General features: G+C 42.7%; 1 protein-coding gene across 2 annotated transcripts; it reads right to left on the bottom strand.

Moving 5' to 3' along the window:
• Positions 1-309: 309 nt before the first annotated feature.
• On the bottom strand, positions 310-27,470 carry rtn3 (reticulon 3). 2 transcript variants are annotated; one of them, XM_083909809.1, is made up of 8 exons: positions 27,189-27,470; positions 19,861-19,908; positions 5,995-6,202; positions 4,668-4,806; positions 3,543-3,612; positions 2,701-2,747; positions 1,323-1,381; positions 310-1,212 (listed from the first exon to the last, which is right to left on the bottom strand). In XM_083909809.1, the coding sequence occupies exons 1-8, from the start codon at positions 27,277-27,279 to the stop codon at positions 1,164-1,166; spliced, it is 711 nt and encodes a 236-aa protein (XP_083765935.1). In that variant the 5' UTR covers positions 27,280-27,470; the 3' UTR covers positions 310-1,163. The 2 variants fall into 2 exon arrangements, with proteins under 2 accessions (XP_083765935.1, XP_083765936.1); XM_083909810.1 differs by lacking the exon at positions 19,861-19,908.
• Positions 27,471-27,904: the final 434 nt, after the last annotated feature.

Here is a 27,904-nt window from a genome sequence, read left to right as displayed (position 1 = left end):
AGGGAGTCAAAGCAGCACATTCTAGTGATTTTTAATAATAATAATAATATTAATAATAATAATAATAAAACATGAGTCAAAATGTACACGTCAACAGTTTTTGACGTGCAGGCGTTTGGGAGGAATGCCGATACGGAACTTTCATAGAAAAAGCGAGGCTACCGTGTTTTTCCCCGTACAGCAGTTTTCACTTTAACCAGGAGTATATATAGACATGTATATATAATATGAATATATACACACACACACACACACAGGGAAACACGGAGCACGGAGACAGTGAACTAGACCAAATCATCACAGCTGGCGTCTTCAGCGTCTTCCAAACCTTTTTATTATTTCACCCTGCTGACGGGCTTCCAAACAAAAAAAGAAAACAAAAACAAAGAAGAAGAAGAAGAAGAAGAGGACAAACTTAAAGTTCAGTGCAGTGCAGAGACGTACAAACACAAGTTCCTGTGAGAGGCCAACGCAGGACGACACGCGACAGACAGGCTTTCCTAAAAAAAAAATGAACTCATATTTATCCACACAACAGTCCACGACTATCCACAGTAAGTCCCAAAAGGTTGCTTCTATTTCATTCCATTCCTTTTTTTTTTTTAATTTATTTAATACATTTCTGTTTTTCTAAGTGTTTTTTTCGCAGCTGGGAGAGAAAGAAAATGTGTTGTTGTTTTTTTAAAATCGTACAGACATTTTTGCTTTTTAGCGTCGTATACAGCCACGCGCACACACACGCACACACACGCTGTACACGCGGTGAAACCAGGTCATAGATTCAGTCTAGTTCACTCGACCCTGACTCCATTTACCCCCCGCCCCACAGAGGAGGAAAGGGGGCGGGGCCCGCTTTGTGGCGTAAACGTCACTTCCTCGCTAGCGTTTTTTTTTGTTTGTTTTTTTGCGCTTCTTCAGTTCTTCTCTAAATGCTTTTTGCAAGTTAAGCTGCGCAGTAGTTGTACATTAAATATCGAGTAGCTCAGAGGTTTTTCTACCTAGCAAAGGTTCAGTGTTGTAGAGGGGTGGTGATGGAGGTGGAGTTAGACTGAGGGGGGGGCGGGGTTAACTGGAGAAGGGGGTGGGGTTTTAGGTGGTGGTGATGATGGATGATGATGATGATGATGTGAAGGTTTTGTTTTTTTTCTTATGGGAGGCGGCGATCATTCGGTTTTGCTGCGCTTCACCGCTCCGGGAAGTTTCTCTTGCAACCTGGAGACAAAAAGACAGAAGAAGAAGAAGAAGAGCGTGAAGAACCACAGAAGAAGAACAACATCATAATCATCGTCATCGTCCACTCACTGATGACGACAGTCACTCACTTGGCCATTGTGGTGTTGATTTGAGTGCGTGCCAGGTCGATGTAATGATCGATCTGAGTCTGGAAGATTAACGAAGAAAAGAAGAAGATTAGCAACAATTGAAAAATCTAGATTTAAAACTCAAATCACTGTCACAGCACTAGCATACATAACGTACACATTTTGACATCTTAAAGGTAAAGTTTGAACAATGACTCAAAATGTTTATAAAAATCTAGGGCTGGGCACGTTAGCTCGCTAACGGTGGTTAGCGGCAGTTAACGGCGTCAACATTAACGCACATTAAGGCACGACTACCGGGAAAATGATGCACACGACTTCATTTAACGTGCCACGGCGTTTACCAGTTAGCACCGTTAGCTGCGTTTAGCGCCGTTAGCCCGCCTACAGTGGAACTGGAGCGGTCGGTTTATTAAAGGAAAAGAGTGGCGCTACAAATAACCAATAACACCGTATGTGTGCCTCTGTTTTTAAAGTTTAGCTGGGCGTGCTAACGGTGGTTAGCGTCGGTTAACAGCGTCAACAGTAACGCACATTAAGGCATGACGCGTCTCCATGACGACTGCCCGGAAAAAAGAAGCGCACCACTTACCAGTTAGCTCCGTTACCCCCGTTTAGCGCCGTTAGCTCACCTACAGTGGAACTGGAGCGGTCCGTTTAATAAACGGATGTGTGCCTCTGTTTTTAAAGTTTAGCGTTAAAGTACTACTTTACAACATTTTCAGTGCTACTTTAGCATTAGCATTTTTACCGCTGTTAAAAAGAGGCCATTTTAACAATCGGGAGTCATGTAAACATGACGGCACTTTATGGTCAGTCGTCATAGAAACGCGTTGTGCGTTTAACGTTGATGCCGTTAACCGCCGCTAACGTGTTAGCGTGCCTAGCACTATTAAAAATCACAACACAGCCTGCTGCAATTTTAAAATCACACGAGGTGCCGTATTTCTTAAAGCTTTTAGATCAAAGATCATCCTGACTGAAGAAAACATCTTTGTTTGTCACAGATCTGCACAAATATCACACATTAATCATTTAAAATATTCAAATGAGTGTAATTATGTCGTCAAAACAATCGCAATTCGATATTTATTCAAAATGGTTCAGCCGCGAAGACCAAAACAAACCCTAGTGTGAAACACGGTGATGCTGGCGGCCATTTTGTTTGACCTCACAGTTGCAGTGAGGTCATTCTCTCGGCAGCTGGAGGACACAGACGGAGACACAGAAAGACTTCAGTGTTTGTGATCCACACTGAAGTCACTCTGTGAGCTCGCTGCTCGCTGCTCACACAACACTGGGATGTTTGAGTGGAGCAGGGGTCAGAGGTCAATGACCGAGACTCAGTTTGTGATCAGGAGCGAGGCGTCAGTCTCACCTTGTTCTTCTCGTAGATCGGCGGCACGGCGAAGAGCAGGATGTCAGCTGAAGAAGACAACAAAGACATATTAGCGTCGCTACGTTATGACGTTAAAAAATCATAAAATACTGCAGTAAAAGGACTAAAACTGGACTTTTTTAAATGCAATAGTCCGACTAAAATTGTACTTTGTAATTCCTTAATGTGGCGTGGGAGTCAAACTACGATTAAAATATCAGAAGACAAAGACAACGGTGAGAAAATCGCAACAAAATCCTGAGCGACAAATAATTTATGCTGCGTTAGCTAAAAGAATTTTTAAGTAAATAAATGGCGACAGTAGCTCAACATGCTAACAATCATCTGTTAACTAAATTAGTTTTTGTTAGCGACTGTGATCCAGGAAATGCCCGATACAAACGAGCTGAAACATGGGATATCGCCACCTAGTGTAGCGGAGTTGTACACACAATAAATCGACTCCATGTTAAAGTTCCTATACTTGTATTTCGGTTCATCTTTTAATGTTTTTATCATAGATATTTTATTTCAGTAATTTTGTACAGCAGATTTGGTCGTTTTTAAACTTTACTTATTAACTTACATTCTGTCATTTTTTTGTGTGTTTGGATTCATTTCAACCGCTTGAGAATCAACTGTTTTCATATGAGATTTAAAGTGTTGAACTGATCATTTATGTCTTTGTGTGAACTTTGCGATCGATTAACATAACACAAAACATGACACAGCAGCATGTGTGTATATGTGTGTGTGTGTGTGTGTGTGTGTATCGGTTATTTCATTTCAGCGGCCGTAACAGAACGCTCCACTCTCTATTTGTTGGTTCCCATGGTGCTCACCCAGGATGAGAATGGTGATTCCATTGAAAACGGCTCCTACGTAGGTCAACAGCCACATGACCACAGCCAGCTGAGGAGAGAGCAGCAAACAATGAGACTCACAGGGAGTAAACAAAAGCAAATACACAAATGTAAATAACAAAACGAAAGATGGACCAGTTCCATTTAGCTCACTCAGTCCAATTTTAGTCCGCAAAAGACACGTCAGTCCAGCTAAAATCAAGCTAGTCTTAGTCGGACTAACATACCTGGATAATGCGATTCATTGTCCGATTACGCCTGCATGTGTACGCTTAGTCGGACTGGAGTCGGTTGTTTTTCTGTGATGCAAAGGTCAACAGGAAACCGATCTCTAGCTTCGAGAGAGATACAGCGCCACCTACGGAGGTGGAGTCGGACATACACGGATGCCTGTTTCAGATGTTGAGTCAGTCCGATTTTAGTCGGAAAAAAGACGTTAATCCGACTAAAATCGAGCGCGTCTTAATCGGACCAACACGCCTGGATAATGCGATTCATAGTCCGATTACTCCTGCATGTGTACGCTTAGTGGGACTGGAGTTGGACTGGAGTAGGACTGGAGTTGGACTGGAGTTGGACTGGAGTTGGACTGGAGTTGGACTGGAGTTGGACTGGAGTTGGACTGGAGTTGGACTGGAGTTGGACTGGAGTTGGACTGGAGTTGGACTGGAGTTGGACTTGCCGTTCTGCACTTGCACTGAAATGTCCTTCCCGATCTTTGACCCGTTTTTCTCCTCCACATGTATAGTCTGATTGCCCGTCTTAGTCAGACTATGACCTCACTCGATTAAACGGTGCATGTAAACGTACTAAATGATTCGCGGCAGCTGGTTTTTAAGCGTGTAATTTGACTCTAATTTATGGCGCAGTTGTTTTCTTCTACTATAATCAGGACTACTGGGGTTTCTGTTAATGATGCAGCTCTGATAACAACTCCCTCTTCTCTAAAACGGTTAGTTACAACGGGGCGGGAGGGGGGAGGATGATGCTCCCGGGAGATGAAGTCCGTCAGAGTCGAGTAAAAACTAGTCTTCCATTATAATTTCGACTAAATGGTCGCGTTGGAGGTCAGTGGTCAGTGGTTAAAAAGCTGCAGATGGTCACCTTTAGGGAGTCCACGAGGTCCTCGACCAGAAAGAGGCGGCTCATCTGCTTCAGGGCTCGGTTGATGTAGGTCAGACTGGTGTCCACGTGCTTGCGGAAAGTCTCGGGAGGGATGCTGACATCCTTATCTATCAGCGTTCTGCAGAGAGGGAGGAGGGGAGTTAGCACAAAAACGAGGCTACGTGTCCGTAGCAAAGACCAAAAACAAAGTGCTGCAGGGAAACGAGGATTCATGGTGAAAACCCACAACAAGGAGCCCGATAACACAGATAACACAGATAACACAGATAACACTGATAACACAGATCACACAGATAACACTGATAACATGCAGCACAACCTGACCCCAAAAACACTACATGTGACCCATCAGCAATGGCTCAAAGGATTTTGGAGACTCAGTCTCACTTAAAGGCCAATTTACTGGAGGAGGTCACACATGATGTGAGGAGATCATACAATCTGAAGAACACAGGCCTTTATTTTGAAAGGCTCCCGTTGTCTCTGTGACCAATTATTCACTTGTTTTCCCAAAACTCAAAACCGCGAGTTATGTTGTGAAATTTGGACCGCCATTCTTTTCATAACCAATTAAATCGATACGTTTATGTCTTGAATAATCGATTAGCTGTTTGTTTCCATGATTTCTTTGTTTTTAGGAGTAAAGAAACACATTTTCACATATTCAAAAGCTGAAAACTCATCAAATTTGTCCTAATTTATCATTAATTATTTACAGCAGGACACAGCATGATTCACGGCGTATTGTTGATCTTTGTGACGTGAATCGATCAGAAGATGTTGTTGTTTGACAACTTGAATGAAAACATAATTTTCTGTCTTCAAAATCTTTCTTTTTAATGAATTCAATTGAATTTTTTTGCGTTGCCATGTCAACATTTTCAAGTTTAAAGGCGCCATATGTTAGAATGTGGCCAAAAACGGTTACTACATTCAAATTCAAAACACCGAGGTCTTTTAGGTTTCGCTTTCTGACGTTACTGGCAACCCGTGGTTGCTCTGCAGCTGAGACGCTACTGACTGCAATGATTGGTAGACGGCGGTAGGTGGCGCCACATGACTCCAAAACATGATTTCAAAACATAAACATGATTTGCAGTCTGCAAAATATTTGTTTTAATGCAAATATTTTGTCTGTACTGTTGTTGTTGGTGAGTTCAGTTTGTTACATGAACATTATTCCTGAGTCTCTTTGACACATTAGGAGGATTTTATGGCCAGTTGCTTTACATTTATTACATAATGCACCTTTAACCAGCATTTCATTTTCATTGCCAAATCATCCAGAACACCACCGCGCTCTTACTTGAAGGGGTGTCCGTCGCTGGACTTCTGCACGGCCTGGACCACAGACTTGTAGATGCGGAAGGTGATGGTGACGCAGAGCAGGGCGAGCAGCAGGTAGGAGACCACGCTGATGACGCTGAAGGCCGCCAGCGACAGCAGCGTCAGCATGGACAGGCCGAACACCACGCCCGACTTCTTGGGGTCTCGCCAGTGGATCAGGTCCTTCACTGCAGAGGTGGAGAGACGGGGGACAAGAGTTAGCGATGCATCAGGAACGCCTCGAAAATACAGCGTCTTGTTTTCGAACGCGTACTATTTCATCAGGCAACACAGATTCCTGCATTCATTTTAGGCGATATTGAGCAAAAACACTTCCTGTGGACGTTTCAGGTTAAAGTCACTATAGGTAGAGAAAAGCGCCTTTATGACTGAATATTTTAAGTCTGTTATTCCAGACATTTTAGTCCATGGCTGCCATTTCCCCCCAGATTATCATGGAAGTAAGAAGACATTTGTGAGTTACCAGTGATGGCGCTTTACCTCTTTTGAACGACTTAGATGGTAATAACAATCATGTGCCGATACATTAACTTCCTGATATATCGTTTACAGGCCACATCGAACTTTACTTTGTCCGATATTCAGTCCAGTGATTTTAACCAGTATTGGCCCGATATCAATATCGAATATAATGCCTCATCCATAACGCTTGCATGTGGAATGGGTTGGAAGTTGTGATGATGGAGGATGTCGTTTTCCGCAAGTAAGAATATGGTGAATAGTCTGAGGTAAAAATGACCTTTTACTACTACTTTATAGGAGTTAATGGTCTAAATCTCTCAGAAAAATGTCAATATTGTACCTCATGTTCCAGTTTTGAGGAAAATAAATGATAAAAATATGTCAAAATGACGCCTGGTTATAATGAGAGAATGTCACATTCTTAAAATCATGAATCTTTAGGCTTCAAAACACGACTTGAGATCCTTAAAGGTGCATTATGTAATAAATCTAAAGCAACTGGCCATAAAATCCTCCTAATATGTCACAGAGACTCAGGAATAATGTTCATATAACAAACTGAACTCACCAACAACAACAGTACAGACAAAATATTTGCATTAAAAAAAATATTTTGCAGACTGTAAATCATGCTTATGTTTTGAAATCATCGTTTTGGCCTCATGTGGCGCCACCTACCGCCGTCTACCAATCATTGCAGTCAGTAGAGTCTCAGCTGCAGAGCAACCACGGGTTGCCAGTAACGTCAGAGAACGAAACTTAAAAGACCTTGGTGTTTTGAATTTGAATGTAGTAACACAGTCTTACATATGGCACCTTTAAGGGTGACGTCAGGAGTGTCAGAAGTCTGAAGGAGGCGGAGCCTGAGCTCAGAGGTCAGAGTGTGACGTCTCTGAAGGACTAATAAGTGACAAGAAAAGCACTTCACTAGAAGATTAAGCTTGTTAAGAAGATTAAAAACACAGATTTTAATGGAAAATATTGACCAGGAGCGCATTAAAGTAAAAATATTGACCTAAAAAAGTTGCCTCGGGAGTAAACAAGAGCTGCTAGAGTCTGCAGCTCTGGCCTAGTAAAACATGAATATGCACCATAAATCTCCTCGGGTGTCAGCGGCTAAGAATAACGGAGAGTGTGTGTGTGTGTGTGTGTGTGGCTATGGTCGCTTCATGTTTGCATGCATGTCCTGTGAGGAGTTCTGCATGCAGAAGTAATCGCCTCCACACACCAGGAGGTTATGCAACGCTGGTGCTGGCAACTCCTCCCTCCCTACCTCCCTTCCCCCCCCCCAGTGTAGAGGGAAAATGGGGGTATTTAAAAAAAGGCCTTGTGTAAATTAAAAAAAAAAAAGAAAAGTGGTGGAGAAAACCACGTGGACCAATGCCTCAGGGACGACTCAGGCCTCAGTGCTGCAGCTACACTTTAATGGGAACAGACGTTAGAAAAGGACCCGTGCAGAAAAAATGACTGGTTTTTCACAGTCGCTATTATAAATAGATATTTAAAAAATAAATGTAAACATTGTGTAGATTATGGAGTAATAATAATATATGGAAGAAATGCAATTTTTCTTTGATATATTATGTGATACAACATTTTATGTCAAGTTCCGGTTGAAAATGTTTGTGTTTTAAAGAGTTAAAACAAGATTACAACATGAGATTCCATCAAAAATATTCACTATTATACTCCAATACAACGATGAGAACTAAAATATGCAAAACGTTTATATAATCACAGTCTTTGTAATTGGAATAGAACACAAAACAATAAAAAAATACAATGATAAATTAAAATTTTCTCATTAAATTTCTGTTTAAACACGATCAATCTAATGTCCAACCCTTTAATTTACACACGATTTTTCCTCTTATGGCTTGTGAGTGATGTCTACTGTCACGTTATGGATTATCTTGTATAAAGTAGATTGTTTTCTCAAATTAGTGCAACGGTTTGAAATGGTAGTTGTTTACTTAGCTTATTCATAGGTACATTTTAAGTAGTTTTCTTCATTTTTTTTCAAGAAGGTATTTTAAGTAACATTTAAAACAGCATGTGTTTGTAATCTTGTTAAAAACCTTAATCGGGATCATTTTTGACTTTAATAATCCATTTTGTCCTGAACTTTCTTTCCCTGAATAAACCAGTTTCATAACATCTTTAGGAAAACACATGTGGGAACAGTAACAGGACTTCACAGTAAGCTCATTGTGCACTTGTGAAGTCAAAATTTAGGAATGAAAGAACAGCTTTCTTTGGACGCGTGGTCCTGGTCCCTGCAGTGGAAACTAAAATCACTTCTTTTTTGGGGCACAACATGGGGAAAATGTACTGTAATCTGTGTTTTACAGCCTTTACACTGGCACCATTTCTGAGATGTGGACGTAAAAATGAAACAAACACAATAGAACATGGAGAAGAATCATCCTAAACTTCATTGTGAACCAGTGCTGATTCACTGTTTCACACTTCATTTGTAAAAATTAGAAAGATACACTTCATTATTATTATAATAATAATAATATTGTTGTTGCATATGCGTGCAACCATGGCAACTTTTATGTTTAGTGCTTCTTCAATTATTCAAACTAACAATAAAAGCTCTCTCTCTCACACACACGCACACATAAGAAAACAGCTCATCTCCTAACGTACACTAACAGTTAGTTTTTTAAATGAATAATTCATTAATATAGCACTCATTTAGCTAAGTGCAATACTATTGTATTTATACAGAGACGTGTATAACTTGCTTGTTTAAAGGCGACTGGATCCGGAATCGCTGTTGCTGTTGGATCTATATTATTTGATCTATATACAGTGGTTCCGAAAGCCTACCTTTATCAGTTCAGTGCCACCTGCTTCCTGTTGTGTGTTTGTGCGATTACACGGTGAAAACAGGCTACTGTGGAACCCGTGCCAGCAGCAAAGCATGCTGGGAGGACACGGCGCGCCGCACACGCCCCTGCCGTGTGAGGTGAGGAAACCCCGCTGATTGTTGGCATCCGATTATAACATCGCATGTCGATAGCGAGTCGAGCACTGGCATCACACACACCACACCACCCCACATCTCCTTCCTGACGTCTGTGACCTGCTTTAACTCTCCCTGCACCAAAGTCCATAGAGAAAATCACCGTTTTTAGTTTGTGGAAAACACAGGAGCTGGTGGTCGACTGCCGCTGCTGCAGTGTTTGGTGAGTTTGTGACGGCCAAATTAATCCAAATTAAATACTTCAAACTCAACATTAACAGGAGGAACACATTGCAGCTTCCTGAAAGAGGCAGCAGAGGATCAACAACTCCCGTGTGCTGTGATGGAAAATCATCGATTTTTCTCTATGGACGTTTGGTGCAGGAAGAGATGACGTCAGTTGGCTCAGGTTTTCTTACAGTGAACCTTTTAAAGGTTCAGTATGTAACATTTTAGATTGAAAGGCTGCCAAAATGCAGCTAAAACGGACAAACAGACCAGCATTTTTTTTCTTTAGGGGAAGCTTATTATGAAAACAAAGACTGGCTCGAGCCTCCATCCACAAACAAACCCAACACAAAATGCAACTGACGAAGAGGAAACGGCATCAGCTGACTACAATCCTGTGATATGTAAAAAAAAAAAGAAAAAAAGATGACGGCTAAAAAAAACAAGACAATCACTACAAGCAAGACATTACAGGCTCATGTGAGACAGATTACTGCCAAGCACTGACAGGCTCTCAGTCTGATTCAAGTATTCACATGTGCCTCCACCGCTCTTTACACGGAGGATTAAACAATGGGAACACAAATGGCCGTGTCTGAATGAAACTAATCTTTGACAACAAGTCTGGCATTAGTCGCGCACACAAAGGAAACTGCAGACAACCATTAGATTATTACGACCAAGCACACTTGGTAGGCCCCGTCCCAATACCTCCCCCCTTAAAATTTCCACTTGGTTTAGAGTGCCCTCAACTGCAAATTCCCCTCGTTGAATGGAATTGGAATTGGGACACCACTATATGCAAATAAGCGTAGTGAACGTAACGAACGTGCTAACCTACGTCACATGTTGACAATTCTACCGATGGAGCGTGCTACTATTTTCATTCAGAAATAATGTCGGCGGATCCAGCCGTTTTTTTTTGTTTTTCTCCGTCAACGCCGGTTTTTCTCAGTCCGAGTAAACGCTGTATCACGAATGTGATTGAAATCTGACAAGTCCAGGGTAGTCGTGTTCAAGTGAACGCCGGTGTGACATCCAAAACACTGACAAAACTACCCAAATGTAGCAGCGCGAGCTAGCTGCTATTTGCGAGTGCTTTAAGAGCGTATGCCCATCATGTAGCTCTTCGTGACGGGCATACCCTCTCGAAGCACTCTGCAAATAGCCGCTAGCCAGCTAGCTAGCTAGTGGCTATCGTAATTGTCCGCTATTTTCTGACATTAGTGTTCAACGGTCATTTGGATGTATATCAAACCAACATATTCCAACACAAATCGACAGTGTAACGTGCTTATTTGCGAAAAATATATTACAACAAAATTGTTCCTCGGCAGATGTGGCCGCCATCTTTGTTGAAAATTATTAGCCAGCTCACTGAATTTGCAAAGCATCATGGATAATTTCATCTTCCACTTTGTTTTAAGCCAGAGCTCGCTACATTTTGAGGGTTAATTATAAGGGCAAAATCGCACTTCCCCTTGCTCCCCTCAACACGAGAACGCGCAAAATGTAGGGTTAGGGCAGAAATGTAGGGTTGGGGAGGTATTGGGACGTGGCCTTAACCTCGGAATGGTTGGGAGTGGATTACTTTGGTAGGAACATTGGTGCGGCGACACAGTTGGTGTACACCGCTCACCTTGGTGTGAGCGTACCCCCCGCCTAATAACCGAGTGAGGAGCAGCACTGCAGTGAAGTATTAAAATAGAAGCAGCTCATGGCTGCAGGGGGAGGAATCTATAACACACGCTCCTCTAAAAGAACACAACGCAGGGCTCCGACTTCAAGGCCAAAGGCATGAATATTCACTTATGGAGTGCGTATGCTTTGTTAGCAAGCTGAACACTTATCTGGCTGATCTCGCCGTGACAGTTTATGACTTTGCTCAGCACTTTCACCCCCTTTACTAATACTCTCCGATTGCGACAGCAGCACCCAACACTCCCTTGTTTTGCCAACTGCGAGTTTGAGAGCATTCAACGCAGATCGAGAATGAATGTCAGGATTAATGAGTGCATGCCAACCTCTGGGACTGCGAATGCACGGAATGTTTGCAGAAAAGGGAGGGTACTGCCCAAACTGGCATTTGTAACTGCTGTAATATGACACCCTTTTTTTTTATTTGATTTAGATTAGTGTACAAGACTCTTTAGTCCTTCTCCAGTGCTTATCGTGGAGTTTTGCTTTCCTTTAATTTCCTTTTGTGGCAAGTAAAATCTCTTAAATGCAAGTTACTTTTCAAGCTCAACGAGGTTTAAAGCAGTAGTCGAATGGAAACAGATGGCGTTTGTTGTCAGGCAGCCGCCCAACCTGGCATTAACAAGCGCCTGGATGTGATCAGACATGAACAGCTCTACTGTTTTGCACCTGACGTTATGCAGTTATCACATGTAAATGGGGAGAGCTCTTTTTTTGTCACTCTTCATGCAAATAAAGTGGTAAAAGAGATAAAAGGAAAACTGACTGTACAGAGAAACACGATAAATGGGTCAGAGGTCAACCGACACTGGAGTACGTGGACTAGGAAGTATATCGGAGTTCACTTTTGTGAAAGAATGCAACTACGCTATGTTCCGTGTGTGATCAGATCTTGCATCGTCTGTGTGCAGAGCTGAACATTAAGCGATTGAATCATTAGAAATGAGAAATAAATTACACACAGAGGAAACAAGCCTTCATTGCTTCCATTTTTCGGCAGTTATTTGACCTAATAATGAAGTCCGTAGTGCCGTTTGCATGTTTGTGGGTATTAAACTAATTTTAATATTAACCCTTACCCTTATTTAACTTCACCAAAGGAACCTCCCAAAGGGATTAATATAGGCACCGCTCCATTTCAAATTAAGACCGTACAAATATTTCCGACACAAAGCAGCGTTCATGTTCAGAACTTTTGAGACGAAAGCTGGGCCTCTACGGAAGAGAAGAGCGAAGAAATGAACACGAAGTGACAACTTTTCCCAAGAGACGCACAAACGACTACACCGAAGTAATTGTCTCCAGATCGTTTAAAAAGATAATTAACCCGGGAGTCAATTGAGATTAAAATCTTTTTTGAGAGAAGCGAACGAGATGGTAGATCATTCCAGGTCGACAAGAAAAGAATCTGACAATTTTACAACTATGTTTTTCGCATAATGTGGTTTTTTTGAGCCATGTTTTATCACCATGTCGTGGTTTTCATAAAGTGGACTGTGGAAACTTGCACAAAAGCAGAAACCCGACACTGGGGGATTGACTGTGCCGCGTGACTTCCAAAGTACTTGCAAGCAAACACTTGGCCACCATGTTTACCCCCCCACCACCACCACCACCACCAACACCCACCACTGTCTGTGGATCACTGCCGAGCTGAAGGACAGAGGGCAGAAGAGGGTCATAAGCTCAAAGTGAGTCAAAATCACTAGACCATATGCAGCTTAGATGTCTCTAGAGCACTCTATTTATACTATTTTTGCCCGGTGTGGACCTCGATAGATGTCATCTACGACTTTTAAGTGAACGATTTTTGTTTTACTAAAAGGTCCAACACGAACAAAGTCACTAAAATATCCTGCATAGTGCAAACATGTACGTAAAATGAGTAAATATATACCTTTTAATAGTCACGTATGTTTAAAAGCTATCCCTGCGGGATGAGCAGTGTCTAATATTCCTGAATGCATCAGACATTCTGACACCCCAACACCTGCTCCAGTTACCGAACTTTTGATACGGCATTTGATACGGTGCCATCAGGCTGTCATTATTTGAGTTAACTACGGGTTGTGTTAGTGCATGCCATACCATAACGAAACATGCTCATGATAAACCGAAGCTTCAAATGTTCTACGCCGCAGGAAGTTGGAGATTTTGGAATTTTAGAGGAAGTCTGTCCTGTTAAGGTGATTTGTGTGTGCAAAGAAGGCCCACTGCCCTAAAAGAAAGGATATTACCTGATAAGTGGGTTAGTATTGCTGTCAAGACATGCTCAGCAAGATGGTAGGCTTCAGCTACCCATACATCAATGGCTTCCATCTCTTTGGAATACATGCTGTCGGATGCACGACGGTCACTTTGGGGACACGGAGGGGTAGCGACTGACGTGAAGGTCGAGCGCTCTATTGACGTAGCACTAGGGTTAGCGTCGTTCTGGTCAGGGATCTTAGAGAGGAATGATGGCACCTCGTCATCCTCTTGACTGCTGCCCAGCTCTTTGAGAGCACTGATCGTGAGCTGTTCTTGCTCAAAATCCATAAACATGGTTGGAGGGGACTGGTGAATCGGCTCACCGATTTCACAAAGCTTGGACTCGGAGGGAACACCTTGGTGCTGGCTGTCTGGTTCTTCGTCCTGTCTAGATTTCAGGCACTCTCGCATGAATTCCACAAAGCTGTCTGCAGCCTCAATATCTACCCCTTCGGGGTCAGTGCTCTCTGGGTCAGTTGTTTTGTCAAGTGCAAGGACAGCTGCTTTTGTTTCCTCCTGGATCTTTGAATCGATCTTCTGTGCCCCATCTGCAATGCTGTCTGAGATGTCAGTGGTCATCCACATTTTGAAATCTTGCTCAATCGTGCTGCTTAGTCCTTGACGATCATTTAGTGATGTGAAGTTGTCCAGATCTTGACTGTCCTCTGGAACATCACTTTTTAAAGAGCTTGAACTCGGTGTTTCACTTTGGATTTCAAAGGAATCGGAAACAAACTGCTCGTCCAGTGGAGAAGATGCATCATAATCATAATCAAACGACTGTCTGTCATATATATCATCTTGAATAAAGCTGGTTTTGCAAAGTGGAACCGGCTCCACATAAGTCTCTTTCACATCTACGTTACTACTCCCTTCCATTTCGGACTCGGTGCAAGGAACTGGTTTGTTGGACACACCGTCAGGCCTGTAAGATGTGACCAGCATGACTTGTGCTTCATCTGACCAGTCGTCATCATTGTCTGGGAAGTCCACTTCTTCGTTTGGGAGTTTGATGGTTGAAGGTTCATCATTGACATTGTTGGAAGTTATTTCTGACTTCTTGGATTGATCGTGAGAAAGGTCAAATGCTGATTCCTTAGGAACAGTTGGATTTGGTGGGGCCTCAGGCTCAGGTGTAGATTCCTCTGGAGGAGATTTGACTATATTGCGTTTGGGAGAGTATTCGACATCAGAGTATACAGGTGAGGATGGGGGAGAGTAGCCTTCCATGAATTCAGTTTCTAAAGGACATGTCTTGGGTTGTTCATTTTCACTGTCCTCTGGTTCTGGGGTTTTGGTAGCCTCTCTGGCAGACTCCGTCACAACTTCATAATCCTCGTCGATCTCTGCTTCAAGCTCCATTTCCATTTCCTCGTCACTGTAATTTGGCTCGTCGGTCTCAATAACATTGATCGTTGGAACTTGCATTAGCTTCCTCTCCGACTTTGGTGGAGGTACCACTTTTTCTTCATCGGGGAAATCAGGAGCTGCAAAAGCAGGGGCAGGGGTAGAGTCGTTTGAAAACGCGGCATCAGAAGACGAAAGGGGTTCGGATGCAAGAGCGATGATACCGTCTTCGATTACAGTGTCTTCTGACTCTCCTGAACTGTCTGCTTCACTTGCCTCTGGCGGATCTATATCTCCAGTCCAAATGGCCGCCTTGTCATCTGAAATGTTCTCTTTTGCACTCGTGTCGATTTGCGGGGAGACAGGAAGTGGGGGCCCAGAGTTTGCAGGAGGTGCAGGTGAAGTTGGAACTTCTGAATCAAGATTTGTTTGAGCCTGTACACCTGTATTTTCCTGCCGATCCCAAACATAAGCTGTTGGCAAAAAATCAAGGTCAAACTCGGACTCCTCCTCAACACTCGGCTGCTTCTGTGCATCACTAAACCCATCCTTCCCTTCTGCGGTTTTGATCGGAGAATCCATGAAGGCATCGGGGACACCAGCGAAGGCAGCAGGAGCAGCAGGCATCGCCACATGAATCACCTTATCCTCTTTTGTTGGAACACTTTCTGAAACCAAAGTGCCTTTCATTAAATCTACGGCGCCGAAGTCTGGCATGGGCGGTAAATGGGCCTTCATCCAGTCCTCTGTCTCTTCAAATTCATTCACTTGCCTTAAATCTCCAAGTACTTCAAATGGGGATTCGGGTGACTCCTGATCAGCAGAACCTCCTTTTTTAGGATTATCTGGCAGAGTCTTTTCAATGGGAGACTTTGGAGTCTCAGTGGTATATTTGTGAGGCTCAGTCGGTGACTTTTGGAACTCAATGGGTGATCTTGAGGTCTCAATGGGTGGTTTTTTGGTCTCAACGGGGGATTTGTCGTAGTGGCGATCTCTGAAGTGAGCGTAGCCTCCGTCGCTTCTAAAATCCGGCTCCTTCTTTTTGGCTGCAAGAGCTTCCAGTGCCTTTATTCGCTCCGAAACAGGAGACGTCTTTATCGGCGAGTCCGGCTGTCCGTCCGGTGGCCCGGCTTCGTCAGCGCAATGAGCAGCCGTGAACGTGCCAGGTTGAGAGGGAAAGCGAAGGGACGTCGCGACACCTTCGCAGGGCTTTTCGGAGCCCAGGACGACTCTTTTGTCTGCATCACCATTGCATGAAGAATGGCAGCGAAGAGGACAAAAAAGGAGGGCAGGGTCATACAAATCACACACTCTAAACTCCCATGCACTTCTATCAATCAGTGAGAGCTTATATGTCGCAGCCCAAGCGGTCATGCATCATGAATATGTAAGGCAGATTTATGTCATAGATTGGATCATGACTTTTTGCATGCTAACTACTCATCAAGGTTACCTTCAAATAAAAATACTAGGCGAGCCAACGTAAATAATCAAAATGATCAAATGAAGCAGCAAAAAATAAAATCCCACCAACATTGAATTCTTCTAAATCACCATGTGCGTGAGATGGCAAGTATAGCAGTTGTAAATAACTTGCTATACACTTGCAAGCTAAGAAGCGGTTTCTTTTTGATTGCGATTATTCCATTAATATACTTTTATATGTAACTTTTGTGTGAATGTAGCTCAAATGAACAGAGTCATCCTGTGTTTTTGCATTTTATTTGTTTTTTCACAAAATACTTCATTGGCAAGTCAAGACTAGAGTTAGGCAAACCCAATTTTCTGTTCCAGAAAATCTTATGAATCCACTTTTTTCCATATTTTTCTAAATAAAAAGTAAAATAAAAATAAAATAAATACATGTTAATGTTAATGTTGAGGCCAACATATGCAAACCCGGACATTCAAAGATATTTCAAAAGTAGAAGTACGACGATCCATCACCAGCTTTCCAAAACCATAGATAAAGTCAAGTTCTCACTAGAAAATAAATGCAAATCTGGACAAAACACCATATTTATCATGTATTCATTTAAGAGCTGCTCAGAAAATAGTTCAACCCCAGTACTTGGATATCCAGTAAACTTCTCCACACCTGTCAATCATGTCTGTGCCGAGACAATGCAATTTTATTCCACTACTTGTAGATTGGCTTAAAAATTACAATATATACTATACAAATAAACCAGTCAAACAAAAGGGAAAGTTTTCATAATTAAAAAAGAACATTTCCACAACCACATTCATTATCGTGGTCACTTACTTGCTGGATAATTAGTCTTGGTTTACTGCCCCGTTACACCGTCAGCAACATTACGTAATGATCCGACAGCAGAATGGGAAAGAATATATGCCAAAGGTTAGAGAGTTAGATAATATTGCTGCCATTGTGCGATTAAACGGGTCATATAAACACCTGCTCAGGGTCATTTTTTCCAGTCACTATGGCGTCAGATTGGCCCTCTGAGGCCACTTGACCCCAGAAATCCAAAGATCTGCTCAACAACTGTTCCAATCATCACACAATCCCTTTCATTACACATCAAACAACGAGCACCTCCATCTACCAAATGACAGCGACACATATGGAGACTCACCACTATAGTACAGATCATTTGGGATACAGATAGTCCTACATCAAGTGAACCCTGCCATATTAGCTGAGTTTTCAGCAGGATCCCATGACCCCTTTCCCTCCTCTTCCCTCCACTGCCCATGTATAAACACAGACCTTTCTGCTCGAGCCCAACTTAACCCCAACGGCCTCCTACCCCTGTGCCACAATACAATGCCTTGTTCAAACCAGGCCACATGAATGGATTTTCCATCTCGACCGTGTTGCAGTCTTTTGGCTCTGCACTTGTAAACAAATTCCAAAATGACTATGTGCTTTGAGAATACATGTACGGATGATATGCAGAGCCAAGCGACCGGACACGACTTTCAACAATATAGACAACACCTTCGCTTAGACGTGGGCCACACAAGCCAGTTGGTCTTAAGGGCTTTCTACATCAGATTCTTATATAATCTGCTTTCTGCAGTCACTGGAATGTAGCTTATGTATCAAAACCTTTACTTAAATTAGCAGAAACCTTCTTTAAACTAAGCCATTCTTCACCGGAGGGGGATCAGCAGTCACACTATAGTCACACTACATGACTTTCACAACTCATATATAGGGATACACACAGTGTGCCGTCTTAACACTGGTGAGTCTTTTAGCAGTTGTAGAGTTCACGCTATGCAATTAACTGAGGACAGGATACACACTACTTGTTGGATTCCCCCACCCTTTGCTTCTTCTCTGATGAACCAGTGTATTTCTGTTTGAGTTTCCGCCACTGTCACCACTTCTGGTCTATGATTAGCTGGGAGTAGCTTGAGTTGTAGTAGATTCAGATCAAATTTTCAACATCCTAGAATTAGATTGAGGCTTGAGACGCATCAAAAAGGCGTCCGTGAGTCTAAGACGTTCGCACCTTTGCATTATTTCACACTTGGTGAGAGTGCAACTCACATGCTGATCAGGGGGTGATTAGCTGCAAGTTGCAAAACTCATCGGCAACCGGATGACCGAGCAGTGTGAGAGCTAGGCTTTTGCTACTAGCTTAATTTGCCAGAAATCCCTATGATGATAGAACCAGTTTGGTTTGGCAGCAACGTACATTAGTATCTACCGGGTGATGTTGTGTCATTTGTCACTGAGCATTGCTAGTGCGAGTTGCTAATGTTGTCGTCTACCCAAGCTAGCCTAAATTAGCTTTCAACCAAGCTCTACCATGTGTTCATAGTTGTTCAGACTACAAGAGGGGACTCCCACAACTCAAAAAGAAGCAAAACTTATCAAAGGAAACCTATTTTTTAACGCTTAAAGCAAAGATGTAAAACATGCACGAAGCCTAACAAGCAGATAGTGGGGGTGGAGGGCGAGTGGAGCAGCCACAGGAAATGGCATGCCCAATCCACTGTGGGCAGTGGTTGGTATCTCCAGTGCCACTCATCCTCTGGGACCTGGTTGCTACTGGGGCTGTGGGAGGGGGGGGTAGGCCGGAATACTAGGGCAGCAGGAAGGAAGGTAGGACCATCCCCGCGAGACAACCTGTTCCATTTTTAGGTTCCTGCACAGTGTGAACTTGAACGTCTCAGCTATCTTAAAATAAGGTGGCAATCTTGGGATTATCTTGAACGTACAAGCGAGGGGCTGCTGACCTAAATAATGCTTGTAAGCAGCCGGTGAAGGCTGAAAGGGATCCGGCTGCTAACAGCTGCAGATACTACATTTTTGAAAGGTCTATTTCCTGGCGTCTGCAAAGATTCTGCAAGGATACTCTACTTTTAATCAGATGAATTTCAATTTGCACTTATAAATATCTGTGTAAGAGCTTCTCTCTTGCGTTTCTGGTGCAGCTCGGACGATGACGGTGCAGATGTTACTGCAAAGATGGCCGTTTGTGGCAGGAGAACGGATTCAGCTCAAGTTGCAGCAGTGGCGTGGGGGGTTGTGAAGGAAATTACCAGCACCACATGTCATTGAATATGCTGCCTGGCTAACTTACAATCAGTCTAGCGTCCAAGGGTCAGCATTGTTGGACACTAACGGGAGGAGCATGACGAGGCATTTTGAGAAAAAGGGGGCAAGTAAAGCACGGCTGAGCTTGGGAGGGAACTGGAATTAGAGGGTTTAATCATTTGTTATATTGCGGATTTCTTTGCAGGTGGCAATTTTTTTTCGACTGTTACAAGCAGCAGAGGGGGGCGCTAGAGAGAGAGAGAGAGAGGGATGAAGTAGCAGCAAGCCAGCATGAGAGTACAGGTCGGGGAGGGGAACAGGCGAGCAGCGTAAGAGAACCATACACTTGCCTTGAGGAGACTGAATGAGAGATACAGGCGAAGAGGAAAGAAAGGAATCTGAAAAAATAAAAAGGACAGAAGAATGATCATCCAAGAAGAAGAAAAATAAATATCTAATCCACTGAACCCATTCAAATAAAAAGGCATTCAAATCAGATAATCCGGCCTTAACAGCTCTATGTCATACTGCAGACCAAAATAGCACTCGACAGAAATGCCCCATGCATTTGCTGTCATTGGTCATGTCAGTAAAGTTACTGCAACTTAAATGCATGCACTTATATTTGCTATGCAGGTCATTTACATTTCCTCTTTTTTATTAGCACATATCATGTGATTTATAGAGTTACAAGAGAGACTAGCGAGGTGCAGCCATTTCACGTACGCCGCGTGGCCAGAGGTATGTGGACAGTCTCGTCCTACATACCTGTCAACATACTTTGGTCCGTTTTGTTTTTTTTCCATGGATTGGGCGAGGCATCCGAGATCCATTTGAAGGAAATGTTTTAATGCTACAGCATACGCTACCGTTCAAAAGTCTGGGGTCACTTCGCAGTCCTCCTATAGACAAGGAGTCTTCCTTTCCATGCTGTGTTTTCACACCTCTTTCAATGAATATAACATAATCACTCTATACATTGTTAATGTGGTAAACGACTATCCTAGCTGCAAACATATGGTTTTTAACCGAATATGTACACAGGTGTATAGAGGCCCATTTCCAGTGTTCTCGTGGTACATTGTGTTTGCTAATCGCGCTAGAAGGCTATTGGTTGATGAGAAAACCCTTGTGCAATTATGCTAGCAAAGCTGAAAACAGGTTTGCTGGGTTTTTTTTGAATAAAAATCATTATTTTTAAAAGTAATCTTATACTTTCTATTAATTTTGCAACTCTTTTGATGAATAAAAGTGTGACTTTTAATGGAAAACGCAAAAGAAATTGTATAGGTGAGCCCAAGCTTTTGAACGGTAGTGTACGAGGACGTTTTCAGCTATAGATTTCCCTTCTCCGATTGACCTTGTGAGCACAGAATATTAGCTTACATAGCACGGTGCTCAACCTCAATCGTCAATGAATCAGCGCTGATAATTGCTGTCCTTGTAGCTAATGTTGTGAGACATTTAGTCTTCATCCTATAAACAGCATCCATCAGCGTAAAGAGAAGGTTCGTTGGGAGTTCCCGGCACCTTCTCCTTCTTTGGATGAACTGACAGGTAACATCTTTGAGGAAACATCTCCACATTTGAATTTTACCCTCTACTCTGGAAGGTTTTGGGCTTCCTAAACTGCAGCATATTGGTAATGAAGTGGATCGTGAAGTCGATTTTCCAGGCTGGGGCTTAAAAACAGGTGGTCCCCCCAAGGCAATGAGAAAGTAATATCAACTACATGGATGCAACAAGCCTGTTCCTCCTGCTGAACATCTCAGATTCTTTCACTCCACACTGTTTGCAATGCTAAATTGCAAAATGTGCAATAGCTTGAGGTTTACTCAGGGGTGGGGGGGTGGGGGGGTGTGGCATCATCCTTCAGTTTACCTTAACGGGAGTCGGTACAGGCTCAGCAGGTTAGGGTTGCTGTGCCCTTGCAGCGCAACATTCTTTTTCTCCGATTCACAGAGCCGACTCTCACTCAAGTCACTCGCTCACTCAACATGCCACACCTTCACTTTCTAAAGCAGACTGCAAGCTCGACATCTTTAGTCGTTTCCAGAGGCAAAATTGGCACGGACGAGGATAAAAGACGATACATTAACATACGAAATCCACTTATTCAAAGCCTTCTAACCCGAGGACTAAGATTTCACACACGGGAGAAGCTGATTAAATACAAACTAGACTATAATCGCAGTTAACGCTCAGTGTTGCTATGCAGTCGTACCAAGAGAACACGAGCGATAGTTTGGTTTCGCGCTCAAACCGAACTATCTTGTAAAACACAGAGAGAAAACCTCAGCGCCCCAATTATGGAGCTAAAAAAGCTTCTCTACTTATGGTTTCTACACATGCCGATAAACAGCGCGTTGGCTTTTTTCCGCTGCTATATATGACGAGGACATCGCCAGCTCGTCTCCAACGGCAAAACCGCAAGTTTTTAGACGCTTAAAAGCTCAGACAAGAGGAAGTGCAGTTGTTACTTGAGATAAGATAAGATAACCTTTAATATATTGTTTTATTTTGATCCATTTCTACTCCTAAATATAGCTAGCGGTTGCTTTCCTGATGATTTACCGTGCAAAACATCCATAAAGTACCTTCAAAATACTATCTGCAGCAGGTTCTGTTATGACGACACGCTTTTATCAGCAGCCTGCGGGATAAAAGCAACCTTTAATTGTGAAGTCATCTTTATATAAAGCACTGGGGACTTATTTTGGGTTGACTTACATAAGCACAACATGAACATACCTGGAGTCAGCGGCGTGTCACGTTCTAAAGATTGGTTGCATTGTTGGCATCGGCTCTGCTGCGATCGCTGTCACTAAGAGCAGAGTATGACTGCACGTCTGGGTGTGTGTGTGTGTGTGTGTGTGTGTGTGTGTGTTTGCTCAGAGGGTGTGTTTGTGTTTGGGAATTCAGGGACTGCAGAAATGCATCGTAAAGACTTCACATTTTAATTAGAAACAGAGCTGACGAGACAAAAAAAAAACGTGCAAATCACAATTAGCATAGCATTTGTTTACGTGCGGTTTTTGGGGGAGCTACTGTTGTGGTGCAGCTCTGGTGTCAAGATTTACGGGGATTGTTGATCGTGAATCAAGTTTTGTTTTTCAAGTATTAAGCACTGTCAATATCTGATGGATAGAAAAGCAATATTTTCAACGAAATGTTCAATTTAAACAAGGCGCAAAACTAGAATGGTACAGTCAGCAGCTATGAAATCATGTGTGATGGGGTTCGGTGGATTTTCCAGGTACCTAAAGCTCAACAATAACTGATTCTGGTCTAGAGTTGAAACTATTAATCGATTATTAATCGATTACCAAATTAACCGCCAACTATTTTGATAATCAATTCAACGGTTTGAAGCTTTTTTTCATGACTAAAAACATCATTTCTGATCGTTTTAACTTCTTAAATGTGAATATTTTCTTGGCTTCCTTTGCTCCACATAACATTTTCTGACATTTTATGGACCAAACAATTCATCGATTGCGAAAATAATCAGTAGTTGCCGCTCTATTCTGGTCATTAGTGCCAAGACCCGACATAAATAGACTTATTTATTTCCACATACTACTACTACGTACGACTTCCTCCGTGTAGTGAACTCCGTGTCCTCTTTTATTCGACTGGATCCAGGATGGTCACAGTTGGCTGTGGCCTGGCTGTCACTCAAGGTCTATTTGAATAAGTCGAGTCTTTTGAGCTCAGCGCCGGGGGCAAGCGGCCAGGGTCTCGTTCACACGGTGAATAGCAGCTGTCTTCTGTACCAGCTTTTTTTTTTTGAATGTGTTAAATCCAGCAGCGGTAGAAAGGAGTGGGAAATCGCCCCTGGACACCGCTGAAAAGCCACGTCATTAAACGTTGATGTGTTCATCCTGAAAAACCTGGACCCATTGTCCGTTTTCCCCCTTTGAGAACGTCGGTTTAAAACCGTGCGCTCGCTCAGACGCCGCTCCTCAAACGTATAATGTAACACAATTTGAAAAATCAATAGAATGCTGCGTTACAGTTCAGGAGCTGCTCGTTTTATTTTGAAAGCAGTTTCCTCAGATCAAATTCATTATTATTTGCATGCAATAATAATATTATACTTGAATTTAAAGTGTTTACTTTAAATGCAAACACCTTGGATTATGAATAGAAATTCGCTAAGATTAGAGTCGATGAAAGACGGAAATAGTGTTGTTATACAAAGGATGTGAGGATAAATTAAAACAAACAAACAATTTGTTTGTTTTCAGAATCTTAAATGTGAAAATTTATGTTTTTTTTCTCTCCTCTGTGACAAAAAAAAAACCCAGACAAAACTTTATATATATATATACATATATATATTTGGTTTGAAGTCATCGTTCAGCTCTGATCAACTTGATTTTCACCATTTGATGAACTGAACAACTCAATAAATCAGGGAAAATAATTAAATACTATAAGTATATATAATTAAAACGTATTACAGTCTTTGAGAATGCTACCAAACCTGTCAGAAAGTGAAAGATTTGATCGGTCATCGTTGAAACTGGCAGTCAAAAGAAAGGGGAGTTTTAAAGTTGCGTCAATAAAAAAATCCACGAATGAGCGGAAGTGTGAAAGCAGAAGTCTCAAAGACAAAGCTTTACAAGTGCGCAAAGACAAAAACTAACATTATCTTCATAACTGATTAATCGACGAGTTGTTTTTGACCACGCGAAGCAAAGAAACCAAAGCGTTTTCACATTTAAGAAGCTGAAAAATCAGAGAATGCATTACAATTGACCAAAAAAAAACAAAAAAAACTTGCCATTAATACACAACGCTCTTCAAATTAAACATGGATGTTTCTAAACTCCATGACCTTGGACCTTTTTAAGCGTCTTAAGCCTGAGTGGAAGTGATGGTGCAGCAGGGTGGGTCCACTGTGCAGTGCACCATCATCTCTGATGGCCCTGATGCCACAGCCTGATCCTGGCGCTGCCCGTCCCTGAGGGCTATCTGATCGCCACTGACCTCTGTGATATGGTCGACTGAGGGAGGAGGAGGAGGAGGGTTGACTTGGCAAGACGAGTGGACAGAAGAGGAGGAGGCTGAAAGAACTCGGTGTTCTTTGAAGCTCTGATTTGGGATATTTCACTTTCAAGTGCTTTGAAGTGAGCGACCCCCCCCCCCCGTCTTGATCTGCGAATCTGAGACGCTGATGTAAGTCGAAAAGGAAAGGACACGGAAATCATACCCCCGGAGTGTAAGCTTTTGCGATGCTAGCGACAACGTAGCGTTAGCTTAGAGCTGCTCTTCAACGCTTCAGACGCCAACTGTAGAACTAAAAAGCAACGTCTTTATCAACCACGTACCAGTGCATTATCGTGGTTAAAGTCCTTTTACAGCGGCAGAAAACGCCGCGACACCGTTTTCCGACTGCAAGCTTCCGACGCGAAGATGCACAGATTTGATTTCTCGCTGCTAACTTCCCCTGAAAAATCGGAGGCAATGTCGTTTGAGAAATGAGGTCCTCGGTGTTGAAGTGTGTCACTTCCTCTGTGGCTCGTGTCACTCGTGTGCAGAATCCAGACAGGAGGTCATTCACTGATGGCTGCAATTTCAACCGCAATAAGGGCGAGACTGTATTGATAAAAAAATCAACTTATTCCATTTTATTTAGCTCTAGTGTTTGCTCTGTAACGCGAGTCTCAGTCTCTGCAGTGTTTAGGAGGATCTCGTCACTGATTCTTCCGTTTAAAAAGGGCCATATTGATAAAAAAGGATATTATTAGCACCTAGCCCTAACCTTACATGATCTTGGTTGTCATTTACACACATTAATGTCATTTATTAGCATTTGTGGCGGTTCCAACTCCTCATTTGTCCTTCCTTAAATCATCAAATACGTCACATTCCCATTTGAAGGCTAATTCCGAATAATTTTTTTTTGCTCCAGTCGCCTCGATAATGACGACTTTTGAGACCGAGCGGTAACTCCCTGGAGTGTTATGTGCCACACCCCGGGGCCGCGCCGTGCCGTAACCCAGCTGACACCCACAAACACATGTGCCATAATTCTTTCAAGCTTATAATCCTTTTTTTCATGAACCGAAACACTGCTCCTCAGGACCGACTGTCAAGACGCAGCGTGGTGGTTGATTGATTCATGCAGCAGCTCCAGTCAGACAACTTCAGCATGTATATAGATAAACGCGTGGGACCATGCATGAATATTTCCAATTCAATAGAGTTTTTAATGAATTATTAAGCGTAAACAGGCGGAGCCTTTTGTCCGTAACCTACCTTTATTTGGTTTTGCACACATACGCTTTCACAGAATGAGGACAAATACTGATGGAATTGTGCCAACGTTACAAAACACATTACTTATGTCATGATAAGAAAAAAATGTTGTCATGTTATAAAAAATAACATCACGAGATCCTGGAATGACAAGGAGGGAAAAAAATGCAGCATTTCCACATGCAATAATAATAATTATTATTTTTGACCTTTCACTGATATCGCAACAATGGAAAATCCCCACTTTTTTATCAGGACGCGTGTTAAAATCATGCATTGCCCCATCCCTAACACACACACACACACACACACACACACACTGGCTGATGACACAGCTGCCACTCCCTGCCACAACCTGACAATGTGGCCCTGGTAAACAATACTGTGCCTTTGTTTTGTTTTGATTGGGCTCATCGAGCCCGACTTGAAAAACTGCAAATACTGCACATCAGCGAACATGATAGACAGTGACATGGAGTTATTATTTGAGAAAAGAAGTGACAGCAGAGAGAGACAGAGAGAGAGAGAGAGAGAGGCTCATGAGGCCTGATGCTTTGTTCTGCGTAGGACTACTGTTGTGCTGATGATGACACAAAAAAAAAAAAAGGGGGCAATGCGCCTTTAAGAGGTCCTCCTCCCTTCACTCCCTGGCAGTTGCCCAGTAACAATGCATCTGCAGTGCAGAGAGCATCGCAGCGTTTATACGGAGATAATGCTCCGTCACACCAAAGCTCACCTACAAAACTGCCATGTAACGTCTCTGCACTTGACAAAAACAGACACAGCTCTTAAGACGGTGGCAGCACACGGTACTTTTAAGAGTCGTTGGGATGCATAGAGGCATTCGGCTACCGTTACGCGTCAAAAAGGACAACGTATTTTTACGTGAAGTGTGCAGAATAGACCCTTTATTATCAATAACATCTACGTTGATATATATATACGCGTGTTTAATTCACTATTCGACTGAGCCGATGTATTATTCAGTCGCGTATCTTAGCTCACGCTTTACAACAAGGGCAACAGACACAGCGTTGGGTCAATAATAAGACGACATGGTTCAAATTGACAGATTCGTGAATGATGTTTTGTTTGGCGCTGCTGTCACTCAGAGACAGCCGCGTGCCGTGTGGGCAGGCCCGAGCCAAACATGGTTCCGTCTGTCTGGACGTGTTTAACTATAGAACCACAGGTGTTTCCTATATCAGCTGAAACAATACCAAAAAAAATGTGAATAATAATTAACCATAATTGGCAGGTCCACGCTTCTATGGACACTTGGCAATTTTTTGCAAATATTAACATGCGCGTTAACAACAACGAACCACGTTTGTTTTTGAGGGGAAACTAGCGACGGAACGTTAAGTTTAAATTAGCATAGTCGCTAACGTGACGTGGTGCCATTTCTTACCGTTAAGCTTTGATTCTTTGGCAGCAGAGTTTTGCCCATCGGCTAACCCTTCCGACGACGATATCAGCGATGACTGAGTCATTGGATCCATTTTTTATTTTTTTATCTTTTTTTTAAACTGTCGTTTCGAGACAAGTGGCGCACAGGCGGCGGCGGACAAAAATGACTGTCGTCTCCTCGCTGTCCCCCACGACGGGTGTCAAAGTCGTCTGACTTTCCTCGGAAAATAACCCCAAAGAGCGGGACTCGGCTCTGCACCTTAACGCAACGTCCGAGCACTGAGGGAGAAAAGGCGGAGGTGAGCGGAAACAAGGCGGACGGTGGAGGAGGGGGCACCAAACATGGCGGAGTGAGAGGCGTTCAATGACTGCGCGAATACTCGGACGTCTTCGATTCGCACGACACGGCATGACTTTGTTCAAGTGTTATGACGTATACACCACATTCGAATTATTATAAGAACGAAGAAGAAGTTTCTTCCCGTATTTATAATCATAAAAGACGTTTAAGTGACCAGTCAGGTAGAATCTAATCATATTAGAGGGAGTTTGCAATGTATTGAATGCGTTTAAACGGGGTAGTGCAAATATCCGACGGTAGCTTGAAGGCAGCAAAAAAGAATATTCTTGAACAGTCACCATGTTATATTTGGTAAAAGTGACGTTTTATTTGTTTATCTTGGGCAAAGGAGACTTTCTAAATGACACACATGCCCC

The sequence above is a fragment of the Microchirus variegatus genome, assembly GCF_963457635.1.
Source record: "Microchirus variegatus genome assembly, chromosome: 2".
NCBI lineage: Eukaryota > Metazoa > Chordata > Actinopteri > Pleuronectiformes > Soleidae > Microchirus > Microchirus variegatus.
The sequence above is the reverse complement of the archived record's forward strand: the minus strand, read 5'-3'. Positions and strand labels throughout refer to the sequence as shown.

Excerpts from the sequence above, each read along its gene's own strand:
- rtn3 (XM_083909809.1), bottom strand. The coding sequence starts at position 27,279 with ATGGATCCAATGACTCAGTCATCGCTGATATCGTCGTCGGAAGGGTTA. Across the intron at positions 19,909-27,188 it reads CAAAGAATCAAAGCTTAACG|ATTCCTTTCTTTCCTCTTCG; the intron begins GTAAGAAATGGC and ends TTATTTTTTCAG. Across the intron at positions 6,203-19,860 it reads TCTCATTCAGTCTCCTCAAG|TGAAGGACCTGATCCACTGG; the intron begins GCAAGTGTATGG and ends CCACCTCTGCAG.